Below are 21,504 nucleotides of genomic sequence, written 5' to 3' on the forward strand. Positions count from 1 at the left end.
TCATACAGGTAACATTTTACATTTCACAGTGCTCTGTGCTTCCTTCTCAAGGGACACTTGCACACATGATCACATCTGATTCTCACAATGAGAAATTCTAGGAGGTGGGCAAGGGAGGTCTGTCCTTGTTTGGCTGATGGGGAGAATGAGGCTCAGAAGTATTCTCTAAAATATTGACTCAAATTTATAGTTCATTTTATTACCGCTGGAACTTTGAAAATAGGGGAAAAGGAGAGACATACATTAACTTTTCATTTTAGAATGCTTCGAATAAATTAACTCCAAAGCGCATAGGATGGACATGAGGACCTTCCTTTTAAGCAGATCACATTGTCTGAGTGACTGCAGACCCATTTGGGTGTGGTGCTCCCCGAGATAGCTAGTCGGTCCTGAGTCTGGGGCTTGGTAAAACTTCTGTGGCAGCTGTTTAGAGAAAACAAGGGCAAACTGGGCGTGCTTCACAACCAACACCAGGGTGCTGGTGATCTCACCGGCCTGCTCACACCACGCCACACCACTCCACACGCCCTCCCCATTCCCCCCTCCCCCAGGTATTCTATGTCCTCTTTGGTCTTAACATCGGTTTAAAAGTGTATCAGTTCTAAGAACAATACAGGTCGAATCCTTGTATGCTAGTTTGAAAGGCATCATAATCGCCATTGCAGCCCCCTTTAAAACAGGGGCCCATTTCTTCAATGTCCAAGGGAGGTAACCATTTTTAGTGCCGACCACACCGGGCAGAAGAGGAGAAGAGGGGCCTGCATTTGGTCCACTTGCTGCCACACGACTGGACTTCACTGTAAGGTGTCCGTAATACAATTCTGCTGGGACATCTGACATTCTTAATAACGTATTCAGGAAGCCTGGTATTTCTCAGTGACACACACAGAGATCCCTCCGCTCTGAGTATTAACCCAAGACCGAGGGTCAGGAATCAAAACCAGAAGGAGGCCTTCTCTCCCACGCTCCTGGAGCTTGTGAGGGCTGCCTGGAAAGGAGTCCCTCTCCTTAACATCCTTGAGAGACTTCCTCTCCAGCCCCGCTCTTGGAGAAGCACACAGATGAAGAGTGGCTGCTCCGCAGTGTGCGGCTGAGGGCAGGCGTAACGCAGTGCTGAACGTGGCTCTGGAGCAACGATTACACTGCGGAAGCCTACGTTAGCTGGCTCAGGGCTCGTAAGGTGTGACACGGATTTTGGTTAGAGCCCCCAGTTCTGCCTGTTCATCTGTTGTTTAAAGTATTAGCTAATCTAATAAAAAAGAACTCATAGTAGCCATGTGCTATCTATTTTTCTTCTGAGCTTCACTCAGGTACCAGAAAACGAAACAGCCCTTGTTATTCCAGTCCTCACTTTAATTTTGGGGGGGGGGGGGGGGGGGCGCGGGAGGGAATGGTGACTTCCAGGGTAAACCTCAAGGGAGATGACACCCACCCTCTATTGGGCCCACAGCACACGGACGCCTTCAGCAGTCACTCAGCAGGGTCACGCACATGAAATCAGCCGTTAGGAGCAGCCCTCTCCCTTCCCTTGTTCCCAAAGCTCTTCTTCACGTTTCCCGATTCAGAGGCTGGTGAGAACTCAGCTTCATTTCCAGGTCTTGAACACACAGAGAATGTGATCACTAGGAACGTACTCACGAATCGCTATTTGGTGGCCCCAGGAATGCTTAAACATCATTTTTGCTTATGGACCGTTTCTCATTCAAACACAATTTGTGAGCAACTCATCAGCAAAGCGCCAGGACCGGTTAGGACCTCCTGAGAGCCTCATTCCGTAGGACTGGCCTTGAAGGGGACATGTGCTGAAGTGGGGTGCTCTCGGGAGTCCCATGTGCCCAAGTAAAAACCAGCAAATACAATGAAGAATGTAAATCTAAACTCTGATATGTATTTTGAATAACCAAATAAATATTTAGCTTTCCCCCCTCTCTTGGGAGTGTTTTTTTGTTTTTGTTTTTTTCCTTTCTAGAACAAAATGAAGCCTTCAACACATCCTTCCATTGGAAAAGCCGAAGTTGCATTTCACAGACATAAAGGGGGAGGGCGCTTGGAGCGGTAGCACCAGAAGTAGACGGGGAAATGCGGATGATGGCTTCGTGTGGAATCATCAGGCTCTACGACTATCATTTGGTTTCTCACTAGTAGCTTTTAAATCCCCGAACAGTCTTAGTACCCTTGTTGTTAATATTACTAGTAAAACAAGTTCCTAAGGAGAAAAAGAGGGAAATAAGCTGTTAATAAAATGTCTTCAAATCTCTTTTCTCAGAAAACAAAGCAGCAGGTTCACCGTACAAACCAGCCTCCAACACGTCTCCGCACGGAAATGCCGGACTCCTTTTGGCCCTATACATTCTATACATTTCCATCTTTTGCCTCGAAAAAGGGGACTAAGAAACTCCGTTAGCTTAGGTTTGTGGTCTGTCTTTCGTGAAGTGCTGCTGGCTTTTGGCCAAAAGTCCAGAAATCTCGACTGAACCCAAATGGTCACAACATTGCCAACTTGGTAAAAGCCTCGCGAGCTGTCACGTGACGTATGGCATCTGGCATCTTCTCAGATTGCAACCTGTTCCCTTCCGCGGCCCCCAGCCCTGGAGGCGCTGGTCTCTTCCTGACATCCCTTAAGCCGGTTTCCTTTGAGTCTTGCTTCCACGGGAAGCGGATACTTGGCAAAATGCAAGGTGAGGCCCATCAGCTGTGGAAGTTGTGCACGGCGGTCTGTTTTTGGGAGAGCCGCAGGAGCTCCTCGCGGATGGCCTTGATGAGCGACGTGGAGGAGTGGCCGGGCTGGAGGTCCTCCGTGGAGCTGGTGGCATAGGCCAGCCCGGCGCCCTGCAGCCCCCTGTGCGGGGCGCTCCCGGGAGGAGCGGAGGGCTCCCTGCCCGAAGTCCTTGGCACCTGGAACAGCGGTGAAGAATACTCCTGATGTCCGAGCATGTGTGTCTGAAAAACACAGCAGATGATGCTGTACTTCCCACGTGAGAACAGGAGGGAAAATCAAATTCACACTGGCAGTGGGCACGCTCCCAGGACTTCCTCCTCCCAGCCCCCGGCCAACAACTCAGCCCTCCGACAGGACACCCTGGGGCTGGGATGGAGAGTAATAACTGTGGCAAAATTGCTCAGGGGAGAGCAGTGCTCAAGAAACCTTTGAACTTGAACTTAACAGGTGCCTCATAATGCTTAATGGTAGAAAGGATAAACCAGTCAGCCAAGTCTCTGTGCCTGTGTGCGTGGAGGCGAGTGGCCGCTGGGAGCAGAGGAAGGGACCCAGGGGGCTGGGAAGGAAGGGAGGCTGGAGCACCCCATGGAGGGGAAAGGTCAGGGCACCTGAGAGTTGGAAGAGATAAGCTGGTACTGGCAGAGGGACTAACAAAAAGAACAAGTGCCTTTGTCCTGGGCCTGGAGCCCAGGGACCACGTGTTAAACATCACAAAATCACTTTCCGTTTTATCTGTCTGTGTGCCTGTCACGCACTCTGTAGAGCCTTTCCTTTAAAAAGTTATCCGCACTGAAACATAAGAGTTGGGCTTATATTCCCATAATACAGGGTGGGGCAAAAGTAGATTTACAGTATAGAAAACAATATAATAATTAAAAAACAGTAACACAAGAATAATAAACTCTGTTTCATGTCCTGACAACTGTAAACCTACTTTTGCCCCACCCTGTATAACGGGGTATTCATTTGACAAGAATTATTATACATTTCAGTGATTTCTTTTTCACATTTTTTTCAGTGAAAAATCTCTCTTTGCATAACACGAGTTCTAAATCCATGGTCCCACCTAAGCTAAGAGTAAGCTATTCGCCGGTGAACATGGCATGCAAGCCCTAGACCCGTGGTCAGCAAACTGCGGCTCGTGAGCCACATGTGGCTCTTTGGCCCCTTGAGTGTGGCTCTTCCTAAGCCTTAGGAGTACCCTAATTAAGTTAATAACAATGTACCTACCTATATAGTTTAAGTTTAAAAAATTTGGCTCTCAAAAGAAATTTCAATCGTTGTACTGTTGATATTGGGCTCTGTTGACTAATGAGTTTGCCGACCACTGCCCTAGACTGTTCCTGCATTTCACTTTCCCAAACAGTGACAGGAAGGCACTCCAAGGGGCCACTGGATTGGCAAACCCAACACCTAATGAAATCAAGTTGCCACAATGAAGGCAAAAAAAAAAGATGTCAGCAAATATAAAGCAAATACCTGAGATTTATAACAATGTATCTTTTAGGGAAAAATTATATTCTACCATCAATTTCCTTTCATTAAGTAAAAGCATCCTGTCATTAAAGGAAGTTAGTGTATTTGCTAAAAAGACACATGAATGCAGTGAAATCTGTGGCATATGATGAGGATAAACAAAAAGTATTATTTTGATTTGTATTTTCAAATTCATACATTTATCCCCCATGGATATAAACTGCTTGAGAGAAAAAGCAAAGGAAAGCATTTGTAAGTAGAAATCACCTGTGTCTGTACTGACCCTGTGCTATAAAGGAGCGACCAGAGTGATGAGAAACCTCTAAAATGCACCCTGTGCCTTGAAAGGCTTGGTTATGGCAAAAGCATAGACTCCTGGTGCGCATCATGGGAATGATGTTACTAAACCCACAATAAAGCGCAAGCAGTGAGCAAGGAGGTACATAAGGTCAAGAAAATTTATATAGTGAGCACACCAAAGACCAAGTCCAGAGTTTAGTCACCTACAGGTTCAAAGTCACTACTTAAAAGTCAAAATCACGCCCTGGCCAGAGTGGCTCGGGTGGCTGGGTATCGCCCCATGCACCGAAAGGTTCAATTCTCGGTCAGGGCACATGCCTGGGTTCCGGGCTTAATCCACAGTGGGCATCGATGTTTCTCTTTCTCCCTCCCTCTCCCTTCCTCTCCCTAAAAATCAATAAAAACACATTTTTAAAAAAGTCAAAATCACAGAGACAGAAAGTAGAATGGTGACTGCCTAGAGCTGGGGAGAGGGACAAATGGGAAGTTCGTGTTTAATGAGGATAGAGTTTCCGTTTCACAAGATGAAAAAGGCTTTGGAGATGGATGTGGTGATGGCTGCATACCAGGAGGAATGTCTTGAAAACCAATGAACTGTACATTTAAAGTGGTTAAGATGGTAAACTGTGTGTATTTCACCACAATAAAAAACTGAAAAAAACATTTTTTAAAAACTGCTACTTCAGTCTTCTGTCCAGATTTTCAGTAGTGAACATTGCTTTTATCATTTCTAAAAGGTTATTTTTAAAAAAATCATGACTCCAAGCCTAAAATCTGCCTCAAGAAAAATTATACACTTTCCACAAACTCAATGCCAATACTCCCCCACTCTGGGTCAGAGGGAATCCACCATCTAAACACTGCAAGCAAAAATACACTCAAGGGGGAAAAGTGAGGGAGGTTAACACTTCTACTCATGTAGGTTTTTAGAAGGGATCCCCGACGCAGAAGCAGCTGAATTACGTGATTGTGTCTGAATTCTCAGTGGTGACCCGAACGCCAGATACTCACGGCCTCTCTCCGGCCCGCCTCGTCCTCCCCGTACGAAGGCCAGCCTGGTCCCCCGCACTGGCCGCCTCTGCTTGGTGGGACCTCCACCGGCTGAGCTCCGATCCTGCTCGCAAGCCCCACCTGGGTCAGGTGCTGAATCTGGGAGCCTGAGGAACAGCATGGAACAGCCTGGTCAACACAGGCAGAGAGCAAGGCTGCCCAATACGGGCCTTTGGTTGTGACCACCACGCCCCCTTAGGGACAGGAATATGAGCACCGTTCAAACATGGAACCAATTCTATCTCCAGAGAATGACATTTCCTAAGAAAACCAGACCCTGAGCTTCTTGGTTCACGGGCTTTTACCTCCTTTTAATAGAGCGATTGATAGTGATGGTCTTATTTTCCTGGCTAGATATCAAAGGACTGGGAATGAAGGGTATAGACAGCTCTTCCATTCATTTCTGCAGAGGTTACGAATAAGGACGATCTTATTTATTCGGAAGAAAGGTCTGAAAGGTTTAGGAGCCATAAAGAAGCGGAAACCTGGCTCCTCCTAGCTCGTGGCTTTCAGACTCGCAAGGAGCTGAAAAGACAAGATTTTTATTTTTCTTAAACGGCGGGGGGCATATTTGTTTGAATTCAGAATGTTAAAGTACATTTTCATCATATTCACGTTTTTTTGTTTTTTTTTTTGTTTTTTTTTTTTTTTTTTTTTTTTTTTTCATCATATTCACGTTTAAAATGTTAAAGCTACCCGCCCAGCCTCACTGGAGAGATATCCTGATGGCACAGCCGGGAAGTTCTCTGAGCTCCTGCTCCTGCACTTACACATGCTGTGCTGGGGCCTCCTGCCGCCAGAAGACCAGGCTTTAACCAACACTATTTTTCTCCCCCATCAACTTCTGGCATGTGGAAGTATCCCTATTCTGCAGATTGAGGGAGGGGAAAGGTGGTTTTTAAGCATTGTGGAATGAAACTACTTATTCCCAAATGCCCCTGGGGCCATCGAATTCGCCTGTGATGCTCAGACCAGTCCTACAACGGTTCAGAGATTTCACAGAGGTAAGGGAGGGGCCCGCTCCATCTTCAAGTCTCCTCCCTGAATTGTCTAATTAACAGCCTCCCTTAATCAAACACATTACAAAAAACAACAACAACAACAACAACAAACTCCTTCAAGGTTTCATTGGGATAGACAATAAAAACTAAAAGCTGAAGGTCAGAAAAAATTCCCAGGTTCCCGTGAGAACAATATACTCTACAGGCTCACTTGCCAGTTACTGAAGATTCATAACAGTAATAAAGTAATTGGGGCTCTCAGTTCTGTTTGCCCAACAGACATCGTCTGAGCGAATCTTGCAAAGAACACAAATGCAGCAGTGTTCTCCATCATGTACAGAGATTCAGACAACGGCACAGGGAGACAAGAATACTTTTGTGTTAATACTGTGATGGTTGTTGATATTAGAGACATATTATGTATCTTGCTCTGTCCACTTAACACACAACACAGCTTCCCCTATGACTCAGCATGGCAAGCCTGGGCTTGCATTCCAGCCCAGCCCCGGAAAACCCCAGACCTTGGGCACCCGGTTATCACTCCTGCTGAGCCTCGATGCCTCACCTCTCAACTGGGATAAAAAGAAATCTACCTCATGGTGTTATTTCAAGAATTAAAAGACATAAAGTAGGTCAAGAACCAAATACAATAGGAGGCAACCCGGAAATCTTAAATTCTCTTTTTCTGGCTCTTTCTGAGCCCTTCATTTTAAATAGCTACACAATTCGCTCACCGATGCCCTTATTACGGGGTATTTAGGGAGCTCACAATTGTTTGCTATTATGAATAGTACTCTCATAAACACCTTTTGCACAAATAGTTTTTTTCCAGTATTTTAGATTTCTTTGTAGAGGGGGAAAGAGCTTAGATTCCCAGAAGTGGAATTACCAAATCAAAAATTCATTAAGTCATTGCCAAGCTGTTTTCCAAAAGTTTAATGATTTACACGAACACCAGAAATAATGTAATAGTGTTTTTCATATGTTTACCTTTATATGGTACACACACATTTTTTGTGTGCATTTTCTTCCTGTACTTTGACCATTTATCTTTCCTACCCTTTGAGGTTTGTCCATTTATCAATTTACATGAGCCATCCTCTATAATAAAAATACCTCTTGGTCATATCTGCTGTACATCTTCCCTAGGTACTATTATCCTTCTGTTTTTGGTAATTTTGAGACATATATACTGTATATATCCTATATAATAAAAGGCTAATATGCAAACAGATCGAACGGTGTAACACTGGAACCAAACAACTGGTCGCTATGACGTGTGCTGACCACCAGGGGTCATGTATGGAACATGGCAGGTGTCGACCACAGCGGGATGGTGGAGCAGGTGAGCAGGGGGCACCAGACCAAAGCAGGGCACCGGTCACTGTCATCGGGTGAGCCTCTGGTGGTTACTGAAAATTCTTTGCTCCCATGCACACCGCGATCCCGCCTGGCACTCACGCCTGCTGCCAGCGCCGGCCTCGCTCACATCCGCAGCTGGTGCCGGTCTGGATCGCTCAGCACCATCAGCAGGTTCGAGCGGTGGCTGCCGGCCCTGATCGCCCCTGAGGGCTTCTCCACCTCCCCCTGCTCCACCGCTTGCACCCACTGACGGCACCAGCCCCGATCACACCCACTGCTGGTGCCAGCCCCAATCGCTCCATGCCATCAATGGGTGGGAACAGGAGCAGGGCTGCCAGCAGACAGGGGACTGGGGGCCGTGATGGGGGCGAGGAGGATGGGTCGAGACCCGCCCCTGTGCCTACCACAGCCTCGCAGCCTACAGTTCTTTTCAAGGTGCATGAATTTGTGCACTGGGCCCCTAGTATCTGTATGTTTGACAATTTTATGTAATCAGAAAGGGAACTCTTCTAATATATCTTAACATTTTTCCATTATAATTTTTTACACAACTTAATCTATTATTATAAATTATTAGAAAGTAACTTCTTCTTCAAATGTTTCATACATATAATTTCTATATTCTTGTAGATTAAAAATAAATATGTCTAAATTTTATTTGAAATCTGTGCAACAATTAATGGAAGAAACAAGACTAATTGCAAAGCACAGTTCCAGACTGTGAAGCCCTGTAGAATGTCAAGATATGTTACTTATTTAGTTGACAGAGAGACAGAAAATGCAAAATATAAGAACTGCCCAGGAGACCTTGAATAATTACCCACAATTATTGCAAATGTGTAACTGGCCTAAACCAGCTTACTGATGACGTTACAAAGGTGTATATTCTCCAGAAAGTTAGAAAACAGCAGAATACATCATTTAACATGTAATGGCCCCGCTTATTGAAGCTTCAGTCTTCAAAAAGGAGGGCAAAGAAATGAACAGGAAATACAGAGTGACTATGAGCCCCCGTAATAAAATGCAGTACGACGAGTGGGAACTTGGACGGTTTTACAGAGAATGCAGAGCTAGCTGTACAAGGACCAGAACGAGCTCAGCATTGTCGACTACACAGATGCTGCAGGAACACTGAACAGCATTCATAGTATCAACTGGTCACGAGATGATGTTTTTTGACATAATCCAGTAATCTGGCTCTGGTTGGTGTGGCTCAGTTGATTGGGCATCATCCTGTGCACCGAAAGGTCACCTGTGTGCCCAGGTTATGGGGTTGATCCCTTGTGGGGGGGTGTGGGAGGCAGCAAATCATGCTTTGCTCTTGCATCGATATTTCTCTCCCTCTCCCTTCCTCTCTTTAGAAATCAATAAAATACATATATTTAAAAACAGTAATCTGTAATTCTGGGGTACAAGACTGGATCTCAGGTGAACTGGTGGGGCAAACTAGCTAGTGCCATGTAGGAGTCAGCTCAGCCTTATTGAGTGCTGCTTGCCAACTACCAGCAGTGGCTCTTACTGTGAGTCTGCAGGGGGTCTCTTAGCTGGTCCACTTCCCTTGACCGATTAGGGAAACCAAGTGTAAGGTATAGCAGCATTTGAAAATCTGGGGACTTATAAGCCTTAGAACAAATCCCTCAAGTGTTGAGCATTTCCTGAACTTAATGAGAATTTGTTCTGGATTCAAATATTAACACAAAACTCCTAGGAGACTTTAAGACAAATGTTTTTATTTTTTATTTTCTTCTCAACTCACTTTCTAAAAATACGTTTATACTTTTTCTAGATGTAATTATTGAGGACACTCAATGCAGAAAACATTATTTTTTCTTGCTTTACAAAAATTCTGAGAGCCCCTCATTCTGTTGAATTATGACACGCATCTCAAAAACTACGTGATAGATTGTTAAAGTACAGGTGGTCAGAGCTCTTTTTCTAAAAAATGAAAGTGAATATATAAACGATATTTAATCTCTAAATTTTAATTGTGGTCTAAGAAATATATCCTGTATCCTTAAAGATACTAAATATTACATTTTATAAGTAAACCAAATTATGCATAATGTTTCTCAAATCAACTAATTATAATTTTGGAATTTTTTTAAACAAAAAATTTAACAAAATTTATTTTCTCTCTGGCTTCAAAATTTCCAGAAATTGGACACTTTGAACTATGGTCTTTTAAAAACATAAGCTGAGAGCTTTTATTTCCTGTGTAAAGATATTCTTATATAAATTTTTATTTGAATTTCAACAGGTAATTAAAGGAAACCTAAATACTGAAAGTGAAGAAAAGCCATGTGCAAACACTTAAAAGTCTGATAATGAATTAGAAGACCACTTTAGAAAAAATAACCTTTCACTGTTGAATTATCAAGTAAAGGGTTGCATTGGTTACCCACATACAAATGACACTAAAATAGTTCTTTTAATGAGGGCTGGAAAGAGGGGCAGAAAGGATGAAAACAGTTCCACATGGCCACCAGCTTCCTCCAGGCCACTTCTCTGGCAACAGGGAAGAGACAGCAGGACTCAGGCACAAAGGCAGGAAAAAATGACAAGAAAAATTTAAAAGGCAAAATGATCATATTAACAAAGGTAGAAGGGATAAAGGAAGGGAGGTGAGACTCAAAGAGCAATCAGTGGTTGTCCAAATAAAACAAAAATCTACTCCCAATCACTGTCCAGCAACTTTTAATTGCTTCTTAAAAGCTGAAAAAGTGTTCTCTTTAAAACAAATACCTGTTTTAATGCCATACAAGTGCTTAGAAATAGATCTTGCAGTTTAACCCTGAGAATTTTGAACTGTTTTCCCTGGAAGAAGTGTGTTGTGAATTCCATGCAAAGGGCCTCTTTTGAGATGCTGACTGAGGAAAGACACAGTGGACATCAGTGATGGGATCTCAGCGCCCCCTCTTTCCCACCTCCTCTGCCCTACATCTCACCAGGATCACAGGGAAAGCGGCTCTTACCAGTGGAAGAGGCTGTTGAACACTGGGGCGCTGATTCCCTGGGAAGTCTAGAATGAACTCTGCCAGAATTTAGCCAGAAAACAAGCATCCTCTTACTTCAGAAATGCAAGCTAAATAGCCACATGTACCTGTGGTGCCCCCAACAGGCCGGGGCCGGGCCACCGATGGCATGTCCTCCGAGAAGATCCCTCGGGCAACAAACGGGGCTTCAGACGATGCCTGTGGCTGCTGGGGCTCGGGAGGCACCAGCTCCGAAGACTGCAGCACACCAGGGCCAAAACCGGGTCTGCAGGCAAAGCACACCAAGCATCAGGACCACACTGTACCCTGGCTCTGGTATTTGACCAGCTACACCCTCATCCCTACGGAAAAATAAGACCTATTCGTCTCCTGCCTTATTGCCCATCTCCTCTCCAGAGGGCAGAGACGTGTCCTATGTGCTCACTGCCGGGTCTCCAGCCCTCAGATCAGTGCCCAGAACAAGCAGATGCTTGAAAGGTATCTGTCAGATGATGGAAGGAGAGATGCTTCTGGTTTACAGATCAAGAGAAGGTGCAGCCACGTTCTAGAGCAGCCGTGGGCAAACTACGGCCCGCGGGCCGGATCCGGCCCGTTTGAAATGAATAAAACTAAAAAAAAAAAAAAGACTGTACCCTTTTATGTAATGATGTTTACTTTGAATTTATATTAGTTCACACAAACACTCCATCCATGCTTTTGTTCCGGCCCTCCGGTCCAGTTTAAGAACCCATTGTGGCCCTCAAGTCAAAAAGTTTGCCCACCCCTGTTCTAGAGCCTGCTCAGCTCCAGCATCTGACTACACTGGTCATCTATTTGGGCTACACGTTAGCATAACCGAGGGGCTTTTAAAGGCCCCCGTGCCCATGCGGTACCCCTGGCCAATTAAAACAGAATCTCTAGACATGGGGCTCAGACACTGGTTGCTGTTAAAGCTCCATTGATGATCATGAGGTTCATCAAGGCTGAAAAGCAGTGCTTGACAGCAATGGTTATTAAACTTACGTCCTCGGGATTCCTTTACACTCATAAAAAGTAGTGAGGGTTCCACTTTTATTTATGTGCATTATATCTATAGATATTTATTATATTTGAAATTAAAACAGAAAATTTTAAATACTTATATTTGAAATTCATTTAAAATATTAAACATATTACATGTTAACATTTTTCTTTAAATTAACAATATTTTCAAAAAAAATTAGAGGAGTTTTACATCTTTTTCAAATTTCCTTAATAGAAGGCATATGGATTCTCATTTACTTTCTATTCAATCACTTGCCACAAATATGTAGTTGGAAAAAGGAGGGATATTTTAATAGCCTCTTCAGAAAATACTCAAAATAATATTTCAGCTGTTCTTCGATACCACATCAATACGCAAAAAAGTTTCCTTAAGGTGTAGTGGCAATGTGGCATCTGAAACAATATCCATGAACTCCTCACATTCTGTTACACGAAAACCCACTGGTCTGCCCTGGCCAGTTTTTCTCGGGGATTAGAGTGCTGGCCCATGGACCAAAGGGTCGTGGGTTCGATTCCCGGTAAAGGGCACATACCTGGGTTGCAGGTTCAATCCCTGGCCCTGGTCTGGGCGAGTGCAGGAAGCAACCAATCGATGTGTCTCTCTTACATGGATGTCTGTCTCTCTCCTCTCTCTCTCACTCTCTCTCTCTTCCCCTCTTCCCTCCCCTCCACTCTCTCTCTAAAAAAAAAAAAAAATTAATGGAAAAAATATCCTCAGGTGATGATTAAAAAACAAACAAACAAAAAATCCCACCGGTCTATGTTGTACTTGGAATGGACCCATGCAAGATTTTATGACACTGGTCACTGGGAAAATATTAGTTTACTGTGTCCTGCAGACTTTCTAGATAGGGATAGATTTCATTTTACAATATGAAAAAATTCACATTAATTAGTATCACCATCAAGCTCATCAGCAGAGTCTTTAAGTACTAGGACGCTGTCAAGTTCACGGTGGCAGACAAAAGTTTCTAAAACTTTAACTTTCACTTGAAAACTCCATTTTGTCACTGGCAACAGAAGCTGTCAGTTGTTTTTCTTGAAGTGACTGGCCCACCTCGTTCATTTTTGAGACGGTGTCTGCCAAACACCCAGGTCTGAGCACTGATGTCTGCCAGTTGTTGGTTCAAGTTAAAACCTGGAGCAGTTAGTTCAGTTCTCAACTCAAACACCTGGACGCGTGTTTTTCCTTCAAAATTCCCTGTTCATCGAAGTGCTTTATACGTGTCTCCTCTTTTGTCACACGGACTATTAAAGACTCCAGGGTTTAGGTTTAATAAAATTAATCACTTTCACTACACCATCAAGGACATACTAACACAAAGCCGGCATTTTTAAAGAAATGGCTGTTGTCCAGTGGTGAAGAAGAGGACGACACGAACAATTTGGTGCCACTGCCTTGATTCACACTAAGGCCCCAGCATTTGCACCCACCACTGCTTCTGCACCTCAGCGCAAATGTTAACACAACGAAAATGTCAAATAACACCTTAGTGTCGTCATGAAAATATTTTTGGCCTCAAGATGCCCCTGAAAGAGTTGCAAGAACCCTCCAGGGGTCTCAGAATCCCAGCTGAGATCCACTCCTCTAAAGAAACTCAAGAATTAAAAAAGTGAGAGTCTGAGTACAAGTCTTTGCAAATAACAGCCAACCGGTAATTAATAGATCAAACCAGTTCTATGAGACTGACTTGCACTTATTCCACGGTGTTATTTCTGGAGTGTATCTCTGAAACTGAAACCCAGCCCGTGTATGTTACTCTGTTCAAATAATGGCTGCTGTTTCACATTGACCTCTGAGGTCTCTGACCCTGCAGCTCTAAGAGCTTAAAATAAGGCGAGATCTGTACATGGGAGCTCACATGACCTCGTTACAGTCTCTGGCCCATCCACCCATGAACGATCTCTTCCCCTTTAGTTGTTTCTACTTGACCCAGTCAGTCAGCCCCCTTCCTCCTACATGTGCAGCCCTTTTCTCGTAAATTGTGTGCTCAGGTAGTTCAGTGTGATCCAAGTACTGTGGATTCCTTTCCCTTGGGTGACCATGAAGTTTATCATCCAAACCAGAAGAGTTTGGAGAGTGAGAGTTATTAATAATTAGGCTGGACAACAGGTCTAAACTGGAACTGAACTGGGTGAGCCAGATCACATGGTCCTGACATTAACTACTTCCCTGGATCACCTGAGCACCACATGCTCTCTCTGCCTGTGTTGTTTTGCGACCACAAAGCAGCGCCTGGTGGGGAAGGAGGTTGGGGAGAAATAAAACAAGCCCCTCTGAAAATGAGGAAGAATAGAGAAAACTAAAAAAATAAATAAAGAGGAAGCAGATATAGCATTCCTACTTGTGTGTGACTCCTGGCCGTTGAAGGCAAGTTGGGTATAATTTCTGAGATTATTTTTCTGCAATTCCTTCTTTGTAATAGATCAACTGTTCACTCATGTGTAGGTCTGTTTATAGGCTTTCTAGTCTACTCCATAGCTCTATTCCATTGCTCTGTTTGTCTAGCTTTAGAGCGAAACCACACTGTCTTAATTACTTGACAGTAATTTGTAACATTTAGAATAGTCTTAACATCTTATCCTTCTTTCTTAGAGCACTCCGGCTCTTCTTGGTTTTATGTCTTCTCAGACAAGTGGGCCTTACCTCCATATGAAGCATACTTACTTTAAAATCTGTGTTCAATATCTCCAATATCTGGATCCCCTCTAATTCCTTTTCTGTTGTCTGTTTCTCTTTATTACTTTTTAAATTATATTTCCTTTTCTTCTCATATGCTTGGTTTTGTGTGTCTGTTTGTGTGTTTGATCTCATGCAAAACTATAATGATAATGGGGGGTCTAACATGGTATTATCTTCCTGTAAAGGAGAACTAATATTTGTTTCTGCCAGCACGCTGGCGGGGCGAACAATGTCTGGTCCCCTCAGTCCAATCAGGGAGCGAGTCCTTCGGAGCTGAGTTTTAGTTCTTATAGGGACCCCTGTGCTTACCGTTAACCCATCCTCCAAGGTTAACCCCTAAGGGTCTGAACTCAAACCTTTGGGTGTTTACAAGGGCCTCCCTCCCTGGTCCTCCCAGCCTCATGAATCTGCCAAAAGCCTTGCTCAGCTTCTCAGCCGACGCCTCCAAAACCAGCAGGTGGCCCCGGGAGAGAGCGGCTCAAAAGGCAGGGCTACCTCTCTGGATTTCCTAGATCTTGGCCCATACTGCTTCCCTGCCTGTTAGCTCTCTGGCTTTTGTATTTTATTTTAAGACTTTGTCTAACTTTTCCAGTTGTTTTCAGAAAACTATCTAGTCACTCATTACTGGAGGCAGAACTTAAATTCTAACTTTTTTCTCCTCTTCTGATTAGATCAAGAGAATACAAGTCAGAATTTTGTATCTGCTTATATTAGCTAAAAAAAAACAAAAACAAAACAAAATGAGTTTACATAATTAAATTTAAAAGAAAAACAGCCTTTGTGAAGAAATCCTAATACATTTTCTCCTGAAAACTTTACCTTGGCAATGGGCCCGATGGGGGAGTCATTCCATAGTCGTCATACCTCTGGAAGAAAGTCAAGAGAAGATGAAGATTAATAGTCAATACTTATTAGGAGGTGAGAACAGCAAACTTACAAATTTAGGTTTATGGGATCAACTTCCAAGAGAATTATTTTCTCATAAGAAGTGAGCATGCTACGGGGCACGGTGCCATCGTGTGCTGCCAGCAGTTTCAGTCTGGGGAACTGGCTACCAGACTTGGAAAAAAATACACCACTCATTTCTAGACCTTTCTTGTTTTAGTAAAAATGTAAATAATAGGATTTCTGTGCCTGCTCTTCTGTATAGGCTTATTCTCTACAAACCTGTCTGTCTCTTCTGTTAAAAAGGCAGGCCGAAAAACAAACCAAAAAAGACAGGCCAGAGTGGCCACATTTTTTAAAAAATATGTTTTTATTGGGTTTTTTTAGAGAGGAAAGGAGAGGGAAACATCAGTCCCCTGGCTCCTGCATGCCCCCTACTGGGGATCCATCAAACCGGTGACGTCTCCAACATGGGACGACACTCAACCAACTGAGCCAAAGAGGCTCCTGATAAGTCTTCCTCTTCATTCCAAGACCTCCTGACGCCAGAGGATCCACCCTGTGTTAGCCTCTCGGCTCGCTGGCCTGACCAACACCAACAAACAGTATTGTACTTGTCAGCCACCACCCCAGCATCCTCCACTCAAGACCAGAGGCCAGGAGACAATTGGAAGTTCTTGCAATGATCCTGGTGAGAGATGACGGTGGCTCCAACTGGTGTCTAGTGCAGTGGAAGGAATTTGAGAGGAAGAATCTACAGAGCTCCAGACTGGAGAATTCTAGAAGGTCCATACTTACGCTGCATGGGTTGTTGGCCATCTGAGCTGGGCTGTAGAAGGAGCCCCATTGGGCGGCCCGTCTATCTTCCCGGGAAGGGGTGCTGTTCACGGGCAGGCCAGCTGGGACCCCGGAGCCTGCAGCAGCGTTGGCGGGCTGGCTGCTGGGGGCCACGAGGGCGAAAGCGTCGTCCAGGAGGGAGTGCATGGTCTGGCGGGCCTCCTCAATGGACGGCTGGGGCGGGATGTACTGCGGGGCCGGGAAGGGCAGGCCTGGGTACCGGCCCAGCTCAGCAGAAGACGGCGTCTGTACGTCTGCCGGGAGGTCGGGGTCGGACTACAGCGGGGACACAGCAAAGGAGAAAGAGTCAGACAAGAGCCGCAGTGGTGACCTGAAAACAAAACTCTATCGAGGGCCAAAATGGAATTGAACAGTCTTCACTGACATGAAGAAACGGTTTCCCATAAGAACTTTTAAGATGACAGCTGAGGAAAGTGTGTTAGCTCTCATGGGTGCGAAGAGTTTGCATCGGGAACTAAGGAAGAAAATGAAAATATTCAATAATCATTTGTCCGGCAAAACTCCTGCAATTGTCTGAAATGCGTTTCAGTACCTGGAAGTATACACTTTTATTGAAAGCCTCTAAGTAACCAAAATCAAAGTCTCAATCGACCTACTGAAATAGCTGGTCAACTTTCCAAAGAGGTAGAAACCAAAAACTAAAGCGGTCTACTGACTATTAGCAATAGAAAAAACAGCCCTACACACCCCCAAAAGAGTTAAAAGTCATCACCATAACGTAACTGTGTGTATAAATAATTTTCATACCTATTATGACAATGGTTTCAACAGTAAATAGTAATTATTTATTCAGAAACTGTCTTTAAAATGGAGGTATCACCCTAGCCAGTTTGGCTCGGTGGATAGAGCATTGGCCTGAAGACTGAAGGGTCCCAGGTTTGAGTCCAGTTAAGGGCACATGCCCAGGTTGTGGGCTCAGTCCCCAGTGGGGGGCATGCAGGAGGCAGCTGAATAGTGATTCTCTCTCATCATTGATGTTTCTCTCCCCCCCGCCCCCGGAAATCAATAAAAATTTTTTAAAAATGGAGGTATCGCTGGATAACATAAGTCATCAAGAAAGGTTTAAATTAGCCCTGGCTGGTGTGCTCAGTGGTTAGAGCGTCAGCACAAGCACTGAAGAGTCTCAATTCCCAGTCAAGGACATGCAATGCACCTGGGCTGCAGGTTCGATCCCCGGCCCTGGTTGGGGTACGCGTAGGAGGCTACCAATCTGTGTGTCTCCCTCTCTTCCTCTCCCTCTTCTCTTCTTCCCTCCTTTCTATTCTCTCTAAAACTCAATGGGAAAAATATCCTCAGATGAGGATTAACCAAAAAAAAAAAAAAAGAAAGTTTTAAATTCTCTTGTCTACGAGGCAGGGGTATAAGTCACAATTGTGTGTTTTTTAAATCTTACTTTCTGATACTGCCTTATGAGCAAAATGTTGTCATAAACACTCAGATAACCTGTAAGGGACAAAGCAGGGATCCAATGGAGAAAGAGGCCCTTCAGGTCCCAGAATGAGACCCAGAATGAGGCAGAATGAGGCTCTGAGTGCCCTCCTCAGATGGGGCAGGTGGCCCTGTAGGTCTGTTTCTCTAATACTGCAATGACCCAGTAAAGGTTCCACTAACGGACATGTGTCATCAAGGAATGCCAGGTAAGGATTCTGGGCCTCAAAGGGGGTCTCTGGTTTATGACGTAGCATTGAATAAACTGTGTTCCTTTCTTTTGAGGTGAACGAAAGGTCCATATGCAAGCCCTTCCCCCATTGTTGGTTTTTCTTTTGTTGTTGTTGTTAATCCTCACCTGAGGACATTTTTCCGTTGATTTTTTAGAGAGAGTGGAAGGGAAGGGGGAAAGATAGAGACACACATTGATTGATTGCCTCCCACACGTGACCTGACCAGGGCCGGGGATCAAGCCTGCAACCGAGGTACGTGCCCTTGATGGGAATCGAACCTGGGACCCTTCAGTCCCCGGGATGACGTTCCATCCACTGAGCCAAACCGGCTAGGGCTACTAATTTGTCCTGAGGCACAGACAGGAAAGCCTGTGGTCAGTAGTGTGCCACCAAGTAATGGTTCCTGGTGGAGAAATGGAAACACGTGTCTGGAAACACGTCCTACTGGTAAGTAAGAGGGTCTTTCTAAAGACACAGGGGATGTTCCTGGTGGTGGTTCCAGTTGCTGACACGGGAGCTGCATCACAAGGAAGCAAGCGGGGTGGCCACCTACACAGCCACAAGCCCAGACTGAGATTGCACTGGGGGAAAACCTTATATGCACTCGAGGGGAGTCCAGGGCTATAGCCACTGCCAATCTCACCGTTAGTGCTCATAATTTCAGCGAAGCTTTAACACTTATTGCAAGAGAGAGATGTTCTGAAGGTGGAGGGAAGGTTCCCTCGGATCCCCACTGGCCCTAGGAATCCTGCTAAGAAGGCCCAGAGCCACACAGCCAGGAGGTCAGAGCCTCCTGGATTTCTTCCTGTTGCCTCGTCATTTCACGGCTGGCCTAGCAGAACTTGCAGGCCAAGACAGGGCGTCTTCATGTTCTAGATCTCAACATCGAGCAGTGTTTCACCGATAGATGGAACACAATAAAAAATGCAAAACCATCATCTACAAAAGTATACTTCTCCAAGACCCCCGAGTTGGAATTTGAATTCCATCCTCCTGAATTGCAGTCTGATCATTCGGTCATTCTGTTTGTTTGTTCATCATTCGTTCTTCAGAAAAATATATGGACCTTTTTACTTTTAATCACCACAAACCATGTATTCTGGTGCCTATTTTGCAATCCTCTGTGGGTTTTCTGAGAGGGATCATACACCCTGGTTGGCCCAGGACAATCTCAGTTCATGCTTGTTGTCCCAGTATAGTAATTAATAGTGTTCCTTTCTCTCTCACAAGTGTCCGGTTTGAATGATAAATTTTATCAGAGGTTGACAAACATTTTCTGCGAAGGGCCAGACACTAAGTATTTTAGGCTTTGTGCATCATACAGTTTCTGCTGCACCTAACTGGACTCTGCCCTTGTAGCAAGAGCCACAGATAACATGCAAATGAATGGGCATGGCTATGTTCCAATAAAACAGTGGTTCTCAACCTGTGGGTCTCGACCCCTTTGGGGGGTCGAATGACCTTTTCACAGGGGTCGCCTAAGACCATCGGAAAACACATATATAATTCATATTGTTTTTGTGATTAATCACTATGCTTTAATTATCTTCAATTTGTAACAATGAAAATACATCCTGGATATCAGATATTTACATTACGATTCATAACAGTAGCAAAATTACAGTTATGAAGTAGCAACAAAAATAATTTTATGGTTGGGGTCACCACAACATGAGGAACTGTATTAAAGGGTCTCGGCATTAGGAAGGTTGAGAACCACTGCAATAAAACTTTATTCACAAAAACAGGCAGCTGGCTGGATTTGGCCTGAGGGCCATAGTTTGCCTAGTCCTGATTATAAACATAACCTTAGTTATAAAGAATCCAGGAATATATTTTTCACTTTAGGAGATATTTTGAGGGGGAAAGTGTAAAAATCAAGATAATTAAAAAACACGTATGTCAAGTATACTGCCCAAGAGAAGGCGAGTTCCAAGAAAGGCGTTGTCTTTGAAAATATGTGTTTCAGAATTTTTAGGGAGAGAGTAGGAAGGAAGTCCATTTGAGGAAGATTTTCATTTCAGGGAATTTGAAAAACAACCATCGGAGAAGAGCAGCTGACTGAAGTGGCTCTCCAGGGAAGGGCACTTTCTGCTAAAAGTAAAAAATTTTTAAAAAAACACACACGCCAAAAAAGCAAGGAGAAAAAGGTCATGGACAACGAAGGCAAGATGGAGAGAGCAAGGGAAGACGGTCATTCCCCACACCAAACGCGGCGGCATTGGGTGAGAGCACTCCCATGAGGCCTGAAGGCTCCCCTGCAAGTTCCCCTGAGAGGACCCGCCCCCTGGTTAGGGAAGTGGAGGGGGGAGAAGCAAGTTTCTCCTCTGTTGGTTAGTGTCACCGCATGACTCTCCAGGGAGCCAAGGGGACTGCCCTCCCCAAGATCAAACCAAACAGCAGAGATGCCCAGACAACCGCCTGTCCAACAGCAGCAGCACAAGAACGCCACCTATTGTAAGACCTGTGAGCGACGTTCCCCGGCCAAGGGAATTCATTCACTGCACGCAGAGAGGACTGACTCCATTCTGTCTACTGAGAGCAGAGCATTCTAATTTGCTGACCTGCCAACTCCCTGGAGCCGCTCCAGCCCTCAGCAGCAGGGATGAGGGGCACGGTCCGTCTTGAGGGACTAGCGATACATAAACTCCCAAGGAAAGCCTGGCTCTCTCAGATGGCCACGAATCCATTACAGGTGGCCCCAGGGTCGGCATGGTGCCTGGCACATTTATATAATTATATTTAGTGCCTGGCAGTGTTAGTTTTTCGTGTAATTTAGGAGACAAAATATAAAACTCAAATACATGGCTGGCTGCATCAGCCCTATGTGAAGGGATCATGTACCCACTTCTCCAAGGATGTGCTTACTACTAATTTCCCTCCTCACAAGGATGGCTGTGTACGTGAGCCTCCTGGGGGAGAGGAGCTGGTGCAACAAGACAGGGCTACACCCTGGCGTGAGGCTGCAGGCGTCCCACCTAGCGCTCCCTGTCCTGGTGCCTTTGTTCTGTATTTCTCGTGGCTCCTTGCGGAGGCTGGCCCTCTCTTCCTACTCAATGGGGTCTGTGTGTGTGTCTTAATGCTACCCATGTCTGCCTTTTACACTTCAAGCAACTCTGTGCCCTTTCTGCTTCAAAGAAATGTTTAATGGTTCTCAACCTTATGGCCCTTTAAATACAGTTCCTCATGTTGTGACCCAACCATAACATTATTTTCGTTGCTACTTCATAACTGTAATGTTGCTACTGTTATGAATCGTAATGTAAACATCTGATATGCAGGATGGTCTTAGGCGACCCTGTGAAAGGATCGTTCGACTGCCAAAGGGGTCGCGACCCACAGGTTGAGAACCGCTGGTTTAAACCCATATTTCTTAGCTTCCAGTAAGTGCTTTCTCCAATTAAAATTATATATATACTAGAGGACCAGTGCACAAAATTTGTGCACAGGTAGGGTCCCTAGTGGCTGCTGGCTGGGGCCTCCCTTCCTTGGC

The 21,504-nt window shown here is 44.8% G+C and overlaps 1 protein-coding gene across 1 annotated transcript in view; it reads right to left on the bottom strand.

The window, feature by feature from the left end:
• Positions 1-1,369: 1,369 nt before the first annotated feature.
• KIAA1549 (KIAA1549 ortholog) overlaps positions 1,370-21,504 on the bottom strand; it is a 116,597-nt gene continuing 96,462 nt past the window's right edge. Inside the window, exons 16-20 of the mRNA XM_070423523.1 lie at positions 16,291-16,605; positions 15,427-15,473; positions 11,009-11,166; positions 5,507-5,652; positions 1,370-2,940 (exon numbers count right to left, since the gene is read on the bottom strand). Of these exons, the coding sequence (XP_070279624.1) occupies positions 2,689-2,940; positions 5,507-5,652; positions 11,009-11,166; positions 15,427-15,473; positions 16,291-16,605 (918 nt within the window). The 3' untranslated portion in view covers positions 1,370-2,688. The remainder of the gene's footprint in view (positions 2,941-5,506; positions 5,653-11,008; positions 11,167-15,426; positions 15,474-16,290; positions 16,606-21,504) is intronic.

The sequence above is a fragment of the Myotis yumanensis genome, unplaced genomic scaffold (assembly GCF_028538775.1).
Source record: "Myotis yumanensis isolate MYYU_CA2020_CCGP unplaced genomic scaffold, mMyoYum1.0.hap1 SCAF_9, whole genome shotgun sequence".
NCBI lineage: Eukaryota > Metazoa > Chordata > Mammalia > Chiroptera > Vespertilionidae > Myotis > Myotis yumanensis.